At 39.2% G+C, this 15,693-nt stretch overlaps 1 protein-coding gene across 1 annotated transcript in view; it reads left to right on the top strand.

Annotated features, from left to right (window-relative positions):
• Positions 1-243: 243 nt before the first annotated feature.
• Positions 244-15,693, top strand: part of F9 (coagulation factor IX) — a 31,408-nt gene continuing 15,958 nt past the window's right edge. Inside the window, exons 1-4 of the mRNA XM_045839400.1 lie at positions 244-354; positions 6,326-6,489; positions 6,682-6,706; positions 10,411-10,524. Coding sequence (XP_045695356.1) covers positions 282-354; positions 6,326-6,489; positions 6,682-6,706; positions 10,411-10,524 — 376 coding nt within the window. The 5' untranslated portion in view covers positions 244-281. The remainder of the gene's footprint in view (positions 355-6,325; positions 6,490-6,681; positions 6,707-10,410; positions 10,525-15,693) is intronic.

Raw genomic sequence — 15,693 nt, 5'->3', positions numbered from 1 at the left:
TCTCCCCTTATTTTAATGATGTGTCATGATGTGTCGCTTTCTGCTTCAGCCTCAACTCAGCCACAAGGACAAAAGTCCATGGAATGTGAGTGAAGTTTAATGGCAGCTACTACCTACTCTCTTCACTTAACCCAAGAAGCCATTGCAAATAGCCCAAAGACCCACTGTGGGAGATGGACATTATTTCCCAGAAGTAAATACAGCTCAGCTTGTACTTTGGAACAATTGGTGAACCTTGCCACTTGCACAATCTTCTAGCAAAGGTTATCCAGTACCTGAACATGATCATGGCAGAATCACCAGGCCTCCTCACCATCTGCCTTTTAGGATATCTACTCATTGCTGAATGTGCAGGTTTGTTTCCTTTTAAAAGATACATTGAATATGCTTGTCTTTTAGGTATATAATATCTGGTACTGCCTTCTTCACTAAATAATGGATACAGGATTTGACAGCAATATTTAAGATTCTGGTAGTCAGTATGTGTGATGGCAAATACTGGTTCTCTGGTAGCTGTGTCTCCTTAGTATTTAAAACTAAATAGATTTACAATGCTTGTGGTACATTTTTAATGGACACTGTTGGACTTAGGATTTGACCATGTAATTCCTCTTAGAAAACAGTTATCTCCTTAGTTAAAAAAAATCTTAAAAGTTGGAAAATGCTTTAACAAGGAAATAGCAGAATATAGAGAAAAAAATAACTGTCATTTTGGTTATTTGTACTCATCACTTTGAAATCAAAAAGGGAAACATTAAAGCCACAAAGATGCTTTCTTTCATCTGCACAAAAATTTTTATTTTAAGATCTGTTATGTGTTTCAAAATTTTATAACTATATAATAAGACATGCCTTTAATTTTTTAATGTATATACCTTCAACTTAAAGCTTGAGTTAAAACAAATTTTTTCATTAGTAAGTTGTTATTTATCACCAACATTTTTCATGGATTAGGAAGAAATTATTTTATCTCTGACTCTAAACATCTCAGAGTTAATACATGAGGGAACTCAATACTTGCACTCTTAGGAGAGCAAAGCCAGTCAGAGAATTGACATAAAGGGTAGAAATTGGTTAATGCAATGTGTACCACTTGTTTTTTTCACAGCCTCAGTGACTTTATGCACTGTCCCCAAAGGAAAGCACACAGGAAAGAAATTACCTCATTTAGACAAACAGCATGTTCTCACAGGAAGCATTTATCACACTTAATTGTCAGCCTACTATAATCAAATCTAGTCACTGACAGTGCCAGGATCAGGGGTGCCAACCCTAAGGGTCCCCAGAAAGCAGACTGGCCCTGTGGTTCCCACTCCAGACATGATGTCAGACTGAAATGAAGAAATAATGGTACAAGAATGCAAAGGTTAAATCAAACTAGCCAAGTGGGTAGAGTCCAGGAATAAAGAAATTTAGCTGGAAAACTCACAAAGCAGGACACAAAGCTAGGCCTTTCTCCTCAGTGTGAGATCAGCAGGACAAAAGACCTAAGACCTTCCTTCAGGATAAGTGGTGAGATGATGGAGATGTTAAGAGGGCTGCTGACCCCTTGAAGAACTCAGATGTTGGGGGGAAAGGACAAATAGGAAGAAAAAAAAGAGGAACTGGGATTTCAGAGCTTGGGAAATAATGACTAAAATAGATAAACCTGAAAAAATTAAGATACTTGATCCTCAATCAATATGAGGAGAAAAGTAATGTGATTCTGGAGTGACTGGAGTCAAAGAAAAAAGGCCCTTGAGGAGAAATGAAGGGGACTTTCCCTAAGGAAGAGCAGTATTGAGGCAGCACTCTCTGCTGCTGTTAAATTGGCATTGACTTCTAAAAGCAGTTTTGATGAATGATCTACCGAGTTGTTGCATTTTCATGGCTGCTGCCCTTAGGTTTTACTGCATCAATTTGGATTTTGAAATCAAAACTTCTGTGAAACCAACTGAAGTTTCTAAACTACATGGACCAAAACTGTCTTTCATTCAGAATGAATGAATGAAATGAATGAGAGAGAGAGCATCGATCCATACACTTTAGAAAACTTTACAAAACCAAGTGACTACTACTATGGTGCCAGGTACAGTGGCAAGGTACTAGGGACATGGGGACAAACCAGACTTCCTTCTTTGGCCTAAGGCACCATAAAGTCAGGAAATATAATTTAATATAATGTGCTAAAATGTGTACCAGGTGCTAAAGGACCATAGAAAATGAAATACATTAACTGGGGAAACACTTGACAGAGAGATAATATTTTGAGCTGGGCCTTAAAAATGAGTAGATTCATCCTTGAATGTCTGATCTAGGGCATTCTAAGCACAGAAGATCACTCATGTGCAAACATCCAGATCCACAGAGAATGTCAAGGCTTTCAATAACTCATTATGTTTTGAGTGTTGAATAGGACAAATGAGGCAGGATACCAAGGCAGGGTCAGGTCATCAGATAATAAAAGCCCTAAACTAAAGAGTTTTTACAATAAAAAGCAATGTGGTCCTGCCTGGTGTGGCTCAGTGGATTGAATGCCAGCCTGTGAAGCAAAGGGTCACTGGTTCGATTCCCAGTCAGGGCACATGCCTGGGTTGTGGGCCAGGTCCCCAGTAGGGGGCATCTGACAGGCAACCACACATTGATGTTTCTCTTCCTCTCTTTCTCCCTCCCTTTCCCTCTCTAAAAAGAGAAAGAAAGAAAGAAAGAAAGAAAGAAAGAAAGAAAGAAAGAAAGAAAGAAAGAAAGAAAGAAAGAAAGAAAGAAAGAAAGAAAGAAGGAAAGAGTCTTTAAAATACTCCCTTTAGAAAGCCATGCGGACTCATCAGAAGTACAAACAAATACCACTGATGGCTGATTTTCGATGCTCAGGCTAGCAACATTATAATCAACTGTCTGAGGAAGGGGTAGCAAGACTACAGGAGACCAATCTTGAGGCTATTGTAATCATCCAGGGAAGGCAGGAGGGCCGGAACATGGACATTACCTATATAGTCAGAGGAGGAAAAGGAATTCAAGTAACATTAAGGAAGTAGAAATGATATGACTTAACCATCTGGGTATGGGAGGGGAACAGGTTTAGAGAAAGTGTACTGAGTATGTCCTGATCATTTTTATGTGATTACTGGACACAACCTAGGCCTAAAAGCATGAACTGTGCATCTGATTGCCAGAGTCAAAATCCTGGCTCTGACACATTAGTATGTTACTTGGGGCAAATCACTTAACCTCTCAGAATCTCTGTTTTTCTTAGTTCCAAAAATGAGGTAACAGTGCCAATCTCATGAGACCATTGTGAGTATGGAATGAAATGTTAGCAAATCACTGAGTACAGTGTACAGCACATCAGAAGCATTAAATAAACTTCAGTGCTCTGTCATATTACAGTGTACAGTTAGGGATCTGGAATTCAGAAGATGTATCTGACCAGTGATGAATATTTGGAACTCACTGTCAAATAACAGTAGTTACAACCATATGAATGACGATCCAGGAAGTGAATATGGGTATTGTGTCACTTAGTATAGTGCCTGACAGTAGTGAGTGTTCAGAAAATTGTGTTGAAAAAGCTAGGACTGTATTATGGTGAGGCAAGCAAGGCTACTAAGACATCAGCATACTTGTACACACTAAAAGAGAGTGCCTCCTTCAATTTTGTGCCCTAAATGCTTTGTTTACCTCACCACAGTCCTGGCCTTGGCAAGGATGGAAAGCATGAAAAGGCAAATGGCTGAAGCTGGAGCCTGGGAGAACTCTGAACATTTTCAGGGCAGGCAGAGAAGGTGAATTAACTGATTCAAGTGGCAGACGAATAACAATAGTTAGAGTAAAGAGGAGAACCAGAGTAGAGTAATTTCATGGAAAGAGTGTCCTGAAAAGGGAAAGATCAATAATTAGGAATGTTTCAGAGCAATCAGGAAATACATAAACTCAGAATTATCCTTTAGGAGGCCCTAGCTGATCCTGACACCAGTCATTTTATTACATGACAGTAAAGAAGGGAAGGAGCTACAGAAAAGAGCTTTAAAGAGCTAATGGGAATTGAGGAAATTTTGAGACAGTGTAAGTTTCACAGGTTGATGTACTTAAGACCATCTACATGAACACGAAGTAACCTGCACAGCAAATTCAGAGTCCCTTCAGTTTGAGATCCAGTTCTATTTTCCAGGAAAGAAGGAAAGAAGAAAGGGAGGGAGGGAGGGAGATAACCAACATATGAGGGGTCAAACAACCCAAAATTATCTTCTGGAGGGTAAGGCCCTTGTAGTACAGGCTTCCCCCACTAGGTGAGTGTTCTAGGAACCCAATCTGTACCAGTGTACTAGCTGGCATTGTTGTGAGAGGCTGAATTCGGCTTCAGTGAATTTTTTTTGAAGAATCTTTCAAAGTGTTCACCCATTTCATGATGGGTGATTTACAAGTGCACCTGCCCACACTGCTGAGTGTTCAGAAGTTTTTGACCACAAGCAGCATTACCCCTGTGCACCGCCCCCTGCCCCCATTCAACCGATCTCACCCTGAGCAACTCTTTTGTTGTTGTTTCCTGAATGAAAAGAGTCCTCAAAGGGAAACGTTTTGCCAATGTGGAAGAAGTGAAACAAAAAAATGGCAGAAGCACCAATACACATCAAAATCATTGAGTTCAAAAACTGTTTTGAACAGTAGAAAAAACATCTTGATAGGTGTATTGCATCAAATGGAGAGTACTTTGAAGGTGATTGAGGTTTAAATGTAAAAATAAATATACAAGTTTTTATAAATAAATTTCAGGTGTTTTGGGCCCCCCTCATATACCAGCCTACACATATTATTATCTCATGGATCCTTTCAACAACACTTTGAGGTACATATTTGTATTATCCTACTGGTACACCCATTTTACATTGAACCAAGTTAAGCTTCAAAGATTATGTGATCTCACAAAATCTTTGTGAGATTCATATGAGATCTAGTGATCTCACAGCCAACAGATGGTTGATTGAAATCCAGAGGCATCTGATTTGACTCCACAACTCTGTTTCTTCACTAGACCACATTGTAAATGGATACAAACATAGGTGATATTGTAGATGTGCCCAGGACCAAGCCAAAGAATTGCCCAGCAGGGAGGAGGGCCTGGTGGAGGCTGAGAGGCATCAATATGAGGTGGCATCCACCTGTAGCATGGGAATTGTATCCCATGGTGCTCAGGTGCCTCAGAAGAGAAGGAAGGCACAGATGGCTGTACTGATCTAGGGGTTGGGACTGCAGGATATTGCAGCACCGAAAAAAGGGTAAAAAAATGGAGAAAGTTGGCAGGTGAATCCCAAGGATTATTTGCTGAACAAGAGAAAAGCAAGGTTGTCAAGAGACTGGAAGCGTCCCTAAAGTGAAGAGCTGTAATGAAAATAGGAGAATATAGTTTAGTTTCTTTTTTTATGGTTCTTTTGGAGTTAATGAGAAAGGAGTCCCAAAATGCCCTGGAAAGTTCATCTTAGAAGCACCTGGTCCTCTGAGACGGTGTCAGATAGTCTCTTGAAGAAAGAAACAACTCCAGGCAACTTCCTGAGTTCCTGTTATTAATTATAGATATAAATATAAATAATAGATCTGTATCTATTTATATATCTATAGAGGGAGACAGAGAAATGGGAAGAGGGAAATTTAAGAGGGGAATTGGGAGAATTGGTTAGAGATCTCAGTCCTCTAGAGCTCAGGAATTATCTCCACAGGCTAGGCAGTCATACCTAAGATAAACCATATCCTGAATCCCGGGGAAGATTTACATCACTGAAATTCCTACAACACTTGCCAACAGAAGGTGTTATGAGTCTGAAGATAAAAGCAGTGAAGGCAGTGTTTTTTCTTTTAAATCTAGTGAGAGCCCCTGGGTTTGTGTCTGCAGTTGGACCACAATTAGGCTTCTGTTCTTCCAAGAGAAATTTATCAAAGTAATTTGGGCAACTGCATCCTGAAAACAGAGCCCGGTCATCAGGGTTGGAGGGAAGGGGTCGGATCACCTTGCAAGGATCTGCAATTAGCTATTTTCAAATAATGACAAAGTATGAAGTTAAGTGCTTATTTAAGAACTTTCTTTTTCATGCAATGTAAATTCAAATACAATGGAGAATCTGACCTTTTATTAGTGGAGCTCTCTTGACTAAGGGTAAAATTTAATTTTAATTCCTCAGTCTCCATCTCTATATAGTACCATGAGAACATCATAGATTTTTGGCTCAATTTTCCAAAGATAAATTGGCTTTAGGATTACTTAGATTAAAAAAAAAAACCTTCCCTAAGAGTTGTATGTAATTTTCATGATATGTTCATTTTCATAAAGCTAAATAATAGCTCTTTCAAATTTCAGTTTTCCTTGATCATGAAAATGCCAACAAAATTCTGAATCGGCCAAAGAGATACAATTCAGGTAAATTGGAAGAGTTTGTTCAAGGGAATCTGGAGAGAGAATGTATGGAAGAAAAGTGTAGTTTTGAAGAAGCACGAGAAGTTTTTGAAAACACTGAAAAAGCTGTGAGTATTTCCACAAAACATCCTTCAAATACAGAACAAAAAATAGTAAACCTTTTTTTAAAAAAAAGAAAACAACTTCTTGTAATTTTAAAATATCTATACATATATGTGTATTATAAATGGTATAAAAGAGAAGGAATTAAATCCAAAACATTTTAAATGCCACCATTAACCTCTCCTTTTTCTTTATAGACTGAATTTTGGAAGCAATATGTTGGTAAGCAATTCATTTTATCCTCTAGCTTGCATATGAAACATTTGAGAATTATGTATTTTCTTTCTCTGTGTAAACACATAATATATTAAACTCTGTCAAAAGAGCTCAGATAAATAAGTTCCACTCTTTTACCCAAGATTGAAAGGTGATACACTACAGGTTTATGCCAGCATGAAAGACATCAGTTGGCAGATGAGCTTACTCCTCCCTAGGGCTTCAAAAAGAACATTGTTCCACCCCAGGAAGCTGGAAGGAAGAAACAGAAATGACTGCATCTGGGGACTGAATGATGGTTTGCAATCCCCAGTAGAGAATCAGAGAATGTTGATTGACTTAAATGTTTATTATTTAACCATCCTTCTTATGATGGTCTATAAGGCCCTCCACAATTACCCAGCCCTTCCCTTACCATTGCCCCTCCCATCTCATCTCCTACTGCTCCCCACGTTACACAATGGACCCCAGCCATCCTGGCCTCCCTGGTGCTTCTTGCATGCTCTAGGTATGCTTCCACTTTAGAGTCTTGGATCTGGCTGTTCCTTTAATGTGGAATGCTCTTCTGCTAGGTTTCCCTAGACTCACCACCTCACCTCCTTTGGGTCTACACCCAATGTCACCATCTCAATGAAGCTGACCTTGATCATATATTAATATTCCAACCTGCCCCCCCATAACTCCTTCACTCTAGACACTGTGTCCTGGTCTATTATTATTAATACATAGCACTTTTCACCATCTGAGATATCATATAATGGTCTTACTTATACTATCTATTATTAATTTTCCCACCTAAATAGAGGGCTCACTTCATATTGGTAGCATTCAATTGGGGTATTCATTTTTTTTTTTGTTTATTGATGTATTCTTAGTAACTTCAACACTATCTGGTAAAGAAGCACTGAGTAAATATTTGTTAAATGAATTTACCATAATGAGGAAAAGTCAAAACTTTAATGGCAGCTAAGTTTTAAAATCAATTTAAAATCCAGCAGTAGGACTTTGTGGCAGTGTCAATTTCACAGGTTGACTTACCCAGGCAGCAAATTTAATGAGTTCCTTCAATTTGAGATCCAGTTCTATTTTCCAGTTTCTGTTCTGGAGATACTGTTGGGCTTGTTCATACTCTGATAACTCATAATTCCTCCGCTTTTGTTCTTAAATCATGGTGGAAGAAGAGGTTCCTTTCATTACATTTGCTTTATCTGCCTTTCCTTGTTCTTGGTAATAAACACTACCAGGACAATTCTCTACTGAGGTATTCCCATACAGTTATTAGTCTAAGCAAGACTTCTCATTCTCTATTTCAACTATATTTAAAATTTCTCATCTTCTGATATATTTTTAGAGCACACCAATTCCTAACACACACACACCCCCCCCTGCCACCAAATATTCCTGACTGTATTTAAACCCCTATGACCCCTTCATTACCAACCCCATGACCTGATCTCCCACCCCGTAGCAGGGTTAGGTCAGAACCTATTAAGACCTATATTTTTAGGTCAGGCTCTTGCCTTCTGATCACAGGCAGTGGTTACTGTATCTCAGGTAAAGATACCTCAAAAACATTAAGGACATGATTCTGTCACTACTACTTTGTCTATAGAAAAATAAAACACAAACAAGAACAAAAAAGAAAAAATAATAACCCCATGCCTCTTTTCACTTGCAACTAAGATTCCTAATTCCCCCAAATAGACTATGCTAATTCTCACTGTGTGGGTGGCCACATACATCAGGGACGCAGGCCCCACACTCCTGCTCCGTTCTGTACCATCAACTCACCACATAAAGAGCCCAGATTAAGAAGGAATATCATTCAATCACATTAACCAGCACCTGTCAAGTACTTTACAGTTTACAAGAGTGCCTGTCACATTTAATCCTCACACCAACCCTGGGAGAAAAGTATTATTAACCTCATTTCACAGAGAAGGAAACTGAGGCTGGCCAAAGTTCACCCAGCTGGGGAGTCAAGGAGCCCAGAAAACAATCCAAGCTCTCTAATGTCCAATCCCTTGTTTTCACTATTATCCGTATCAGCCTTCAAATTTAAATGCAGTTATTTGCTAAACACCAACTTAGTAGCCTTAAACAGGAACCCATCTCTTGGCAAGGTCTTGTTGCTTGTTGTCTTTGACCCCTACTGTCTGTGGCTTTGCCTCAGCCCAAAGTACACACAGACAAGCACCCAAAGGAGGACTAAATGCAGGATAAAATGACACTCATTTTAAAGATATGTCTCAGCAAAAGAGTTGCTGTGTAGCTGGCTGCAAGCCCAGACTCTTTCAGTGAAACATCCTAAATAATTCAGATCTGTTAGTCTATAATATAAAGTGCAAATGTGGCTCGTTTTTTAGACCAGTTCTGAACATCAATAATAATAAGCCAGAGATAACATATTTTGTTTTCATGGAATTAGAACAAATTGAAGTATTTGTGCAAAAGCACATTGGATCAAGGGGCAGAGAGGACAAGGTCTAATTTTTACAGCAAGCAGACTTTCCAGAGAGGGGCTATTTCTGAGAAAGGGATATTAGTCTTTAATCAATGGGGCCTGGATACATGCTACTGACAGAGAACATGACAGACATTCTGGTGCTCTCCCTAGAGTAGGATCTCCAAGCTAGATGACAGGGAGCTTCACTCTAAAGTGTGACTGATAATCAGGAATTAGTTGCCCCTTTTCTCTCATTCTTTCAATCTTATGTCATCTTTAGCTCCCACTGTTTTGCTTCTCATGTATTGACTTGCTTATCTAGCTCCCATTTTTTCTTCAGGGCTATTTCTCCTAGCTCAAAGTGCATACCAGTCTACCTTATGGTACTATTCATCCCTTTCTCCTGAAGCTGCCTCAGAAGTGTGGATGGAGGCAGAGCTCTAAGAAACCAGACTTAAAGGTTCCCTTCTCATCTTGACCCTACCTTCCCCTCTTGTCTATTTCTTCCTTCTGTTTTCTTGCCACCAGTGTCTTCAAAGGTTTTCAAGAACTCTACAAAGGTAGAAACTTTAGGAAAGGTAGAAAAGAAACATAGTTGATTTGTACATAAAAAAGAACATTTTTCAGAATTTTTTTCTTTTTTATTTCTCTGTATCAAAAGTTGTTTCTCACTTTACTTTGACCAGTTAGGACCTAACTCATAGACAGAATACCTTTAAGAAGTAACATATGCTTCTGTCATCTTTTCTATTGTTTGGAACCATTACTGCACATTATACTTAAAAGTGAAATGACAACACAAGGAAGAAGATGCATTTGCTTCATGCCTAGGTGACCAGTCCTTTGAGCAAAAGTTGTTATCTTACTGAGCTTGTGCTGCAATGTGATAGAACAAGCCTTGTATGGCATATAGTAATAATTGTTGAAGTGATGTGATCTGATTTGGAATTAAATCTGCCACCATTCTATAAGAACTGAAAATTCCTCTTAGCCTATGCTGCTCCAATACATTTTTATACTTAAACATTCTTCTCTGTTTGCATAAACTATGTACATGTCTTCCTCAAGGCAACTTCCTAAGACACTGTTAGCATAAGTACCATTGTCTGGGTTGCTTTTAGAAATGCAGAAAGTCAGGGGCATCCCATAAGCACCTGGCTTCCTGACCCTAAAATTAGGTTCCCCTTCCCATGAGTCAGTGGAGGGAGGATCAGGCATTGTAAACAATTTATCTGCTAATTTAACATCTTAACCTATCTCAAAGATGGAGACCAGTGTGAGTCCAACCCATGTTTAAATGGTGGCATGTGCAAGGATGACATTAATTCCTATGAATGTTGGTGTCAACCTGGATTTGAAGGAAAGAACTGTGAATTAGGTAAGTAACTAGTTTTGGATTACTCATGGTTCAAAGTTTCCCTTTGAAAGCAGATGAAACTGGAAAACACAGTATTTATATATCATAATTTTCCCTTAAAACCATATACATTTTTATTATGGTAGAAAACACAACACGAAATTTTGAAGTGTACATCACAGTATTGTTAACTACGGGCACTATGCTATGCAGAAAATCTCTAGAACTTATTCATCTTACATAACCAAAACTATACCCATTGAAAAGCAGCTCTTCATTTTCCTTTCCTCATTCTGTGCTCTTATGTGTTTGACTATTTTAGCCACTGCCTATAAGTAAAATAATGCAGTGTTTGTCCTTCTGTAACTGGCTTCACTTAGCATAATGTCCTCGAGGTTCACCCATGTTGTTACATATGACAGGATTCCTTCTTTTTAAAACCTGAATAATATGCCATTGCACAAAACATACTTTCAAAGCTTATAAACATTTGTTTTATCTGTAGTCATATTTTCCTGGATAAGTTCAAGAAACTATATGAAGAGCAATAATAATATTTGGTAGATAGTAGGTAACATTGTTCCACTCACTTATTAATCCTCGATAAAGCCATATGCAGTCAGTACCATTATTATTATCCCAATTCCATGATGATGAAAAAACTATAGATCAAAAGTAAATGGTCAAGCCAGGAGGTGGACTTCAGTTTGACAAAAGCCTATACTTCTCACTACTATCCACAAAATGCAAAGAAAACTGAACCTGTTAACCTCATGACTAAATTGCTATCAACATAGGCACCAGAGGTCAAGCAATTATAGAATCAGGGTATGACAAAGTCAGTTCTGTCATATAGTAGGCACTTCTCCACACACACAAGCCACTTTACATGTAAAATTTGTTGACAAAAATCTGAGCTCATACACTGATTACACTGAAACAGTAACATATCAAATTGAGTTTCAGTGTACATCTTTTCCTCTCATAGCCTAAACTATTTTTTTTTCCTGAGATTTTGGCAATTGGAGCTGTAAACCCTCAAAGTCCTTCAGCTACTTGTTTATTGCTTCTGGATGCAAGATTACTGGTATTGTGATTGTGAAAATCACACAGTGCTAATGACAGATTCTCTTTCTACTCTGAAACTCCAGAAGAATAGAGATGCAATCCTGGGGAGCAAATTTAACACCGCAGGCTGTATGACTAAGGGCAAAGAGTAGAAAATTAGCAGGACTCTATTAAGGCATTATAGCAATCCACCCAACCCATAGATGAAAAAGGCATAAAACAAAATGAAACACAGCAGCTGCACTTGTCCTATTGAGAAAGGGAAAGAAGTCACCTGCAATGCTCAGAAATCCTTTCAGTATTAAAGAAAAATCCATTGATCATCCTCCTCTGAGATCAAAAAGATAAAAAAGAATAGAAGATAAGAAAAGGAAAAGGTGTCAGGGACAAAACACTTTAAAACACAGAAAAGAGTGAATGCAGGTGGATGAACTGGTACACCTGGCCTGCATTCCCATTCCCTCAGATTTCCTAGTGAGGGGACAAACCGATGCCTGGGCTCCCTTTCCCATGAGTGGGTTGACTGGTTCAACATCTCTGAGGTGCTACTTTCATATGAAAGTTTATGATTTCTAATTCAGATTTAGCCAGATAAATTTGAGCTTGTTATTATGGAAATCTACAAAATTCTTTGGAATAGTTACTCATTTTCAGCTTAAATAACATAACTATTGGAGCTCAGGGAATGAATAACTCAATTAGTCTCAGTTAAAAATGAAGGACACATTATGGTAAAGTATAACTGAAAATAGTATTTTGCATTAAATATTCCTAAATGTCTTCAGTTTAAAAATAAAGTCACTGTAAAGAAAGAGAATAGGACTCTGGCCAAGATGGAGGCATAGGTAGACACACTGTGCCTCCTCACACAACCAAAGGAAGGACAACAACAATTTAAAAACAAAAAGCAACCAGCACTGACAGAAAATAAAACTGTACGGAAGTCCCGACAACCAAGGAGTTAAAGAAGACACATTCATCCAGACTGGTAGGAGGGGTGGAGACAGGCAGCGGGCAGAGAAGATTCATGGCAAGGCTGCAGCTGGTGGACCCAGTGAAGTGGAGGCTGGTGGAGCTGGTGGTCCCACATTCATGAGCTGATAAACTGGGAGGAACAACTGGGGAGCGAAACAGACCGCACAACTCAGGGTCTCAGCACGGAGAAATAAAACTTCAAACCACTGATTGAAGACACCTGTGGGGGTTGAGGCCACCACAGGAGAAACTCCCAGCCTCACAGGAGAGTTTGTTGGAGAGACCCACAGTTCGTTAGAATGTACACAAGCCTACCCACTGGGAATGAGTACCAGAAGGGCCCACTTTGCTTGTGGGTAGTGGGGGAAGTGACAGAAATCTGGCAGAGAGCAGAGCAAGCACCATTGTTCCCTCTTGGACCCCTTCCCCACAAACAGGGTCACAACACAGTGAAGTGAATTACCCCACCCTGGTGAACACCCAAGGCTCCGCCCCTTACTATATAACAGGTGCACTGAGAAAAATAAATGGCCCAAATGAAAGAACAAATCAAAGCTCCAGAAAAAATACAACTAAGCAATGAAGAGGTAGCCAACCCATCAGATGCACAGTTCAAAACACTGGTAATCAGGATGCTCACAGAATTCAAAAAAATGAGGAGAGGCTTAGGAACCTTCGGGATATTTTTAAATGTTCCAACATCTGAAATATAAGGGTACCAGAAGGAGAAGAGGAAGAGCAACAAATTGAAAAATTATTTGAACAAATAATGAAGAACTTCCCCAATCTGGCAAAGGAAATAGACTTCCAGGAAGTCCAGGAAGTCCAGAGAGTCCTAAAGAAGTTGGACCCAAGGAGGAACACACCAAGGCACATCATAATTACATTACCCACGATGAAAAATAAGGAGAGAATCTTAGAAGCAGCAAGAGAAAAGGAGACAATTGCCTGCAAAGGAGTTCCCATCAGACTGTCAGCTGATTTGTCAAAAGAGGCCTTACAGGCAAGAAGGGGCTGGAAAGAAGTATTCCAAGTCATGAAAGGGAAGGACCTACATCCAAGATTATTCTATCCAGCAAAGCTTTCATTCAGAATGGAAGGGCAGATAAAGTGCTTCTCAGATAAGGTCAAGTTAAAGGATTTCATCATCACCAAGCCCTTATTATATGAAAAGTTAAAGGGACTTATCTAAGAAAAAGAAGATAAAAAATATGAACAGTAAAATGACAGCAAACTCAGTTATTAACAACCACACCTAAAACAAAAACAAAAACAAACTAAGCAATCAACTAGAACAGGAGCAGAACCACATAAGTGGAGATCACATGGAGGGTTATCAACAGGGAAGTGGGAGGGGGAGAGAGGGGGGGAAAGGTACAGAGAATAAGTAGCATAGATGGTACGTAGAAAATAGATGGGGGGGGTAAGAATAGTATGGGAAATGTAGAAGCTAAAGAACTTATATGTATGACCCATGGACATGAGCTAAAGGGGGAAATGTGGGTGGGAGGGGGTGTACAGGGAAGAGGGGAATAAAGGGGGGAAAATGGGACAACTGTAATAGCATAATCAATAAAATATATTTTAAAAAAGAAATAGAATAGCCCTGAGGAATGTAAATAGAAGCACAAAACCCCCTAACAGGTTTTGCTACATGTGTGAGTCTACAGTCTACATAATGAAAGTGCTAAGTCTACAATTGGATCCCTCAGTCTCTTGGGTTCCCCACATTTTGGTTTGGTTGCACTACCTTCACCACCAAGCTTGGCCTCTGGGTTACATTAATCTCCCCAAGGCCATTTATCAAGGCTTAGAAAAATCCTTCTAGCTCAGTTAGTTCAGAAACAAAGGGGGAATTCTCTCAAAAGAGCGCTTTATCTCAGACACTAGAGGACAGCAACAGCAAAAAGATACAAACTTCTGTTTATGCTGTTGTTTTAAACTGAACTAAAGACTAATCTCGAAAGCTCCTACATAGCACAGTTTATGGAGTACCTTGGCCCCAAGTCTCTTGCCACATCCTGGCTTTGAAAGGGAAGGGAGATTTCCATTGTTCAAAACATTTGGTTTTCCTTTTCTCTTGTCCATGAGGCTCCTCTCCGGGGAGAAAGGTACAAACATTCAGGACACGTTTTCTACTTAGAAGAATAACCATTAATTGGCTATTGTGTCCCTTTGGCTAGAATAAAGATCACTGTATATTCCCAACTACACATCACATCTGAGTCCTTTTCAGATAGATCAAGGTCTGTAAGAACTTGGTCATTCTTGTCCTTTCTCCGAGTACAAGAGACATTTCCCTATAGTAAGATAGGATGGAAAGAAAAAAATCACAAGCACATAAACACTTTGTTTTTTTCATTTTGCTAACACATCACAGATATTACTGTCTCATTTGCTATGTATTTCTGTGGAGTAAAGAAAGTAAAATACCTTCAGTTTAGCTGAATAACTGCATGTTTTGTTGTAAACTTGTTAGAACATCTTTTGTCCAAGCTTTGATTTTCACATCAGTCAATATATCAGCATAGAAGGAGGCAGAACAAAATAAAACAGAACAGTAACTTTTGTGGTAGACACAAGGGGAATGAGAAAGAGAAGTTTGGACCAACATGGAGGGAGAAGAACATAAGTTTTAGGCACTGAGACCAGCCTCAGAACCAGGGAGACCCATATCCAACACAGTGCCTAACATTCTCGTGCTCAATAAGTGACTGATGAATGAGTCTGATAATGACTGTTCCTTAGATCTTGGACTTCAAAACTTTCCACTGGATATCCTTGTGCTGTTAAACTATTTCCAGAATTTTGAGTACATTATCTGAGGGCAAAAGACTGCTGATTGGACAGCAATATTTCCCACTGCATGCATAAACCAAGCTGTAGAGCAACAACAACATACTGGACCACAAAGAGCAAGGACAAAGGAGAAAAATCATAGAGAGGTCTAGTTACTCAGTCAAGGGCACAGAATCAGATTTGGGAAAACCACAGAGTTCCCTCATGCCTGTTATACATGCCCAGCACCAAACTAGACTGGACCTACCACCTACCTCTGTTAACTTATCACACTCTCATATTGACTGAACACTTTCCACAGGTGGTATTTGATTTGGCTGAACACTTTAGTACTGCTTTGTAACAACA

Source organism: Phyllostomus hastatus, unplaced genomic scaffold (assembly GCF_019186645.2).
Source record: "Phyllostomus hastatus isolate PE091 unplaced genomic scaffold, TTU_PhHast_1.1 phas_contig_30, whole genome shotgun sequence".
Classification (NCBI taxonomy): domain Eukaryota; kingdom Metazoa; phylum Chordata; class Mammalia; order Chiroptera; family Phyllostomidae; genus Phyllostomus; species Phyllostomus hastatus.
Note: the sequence above shows the minus strand (reverse complement) of the source record. Positions and strands in the feature narration are given on the sequence as shown.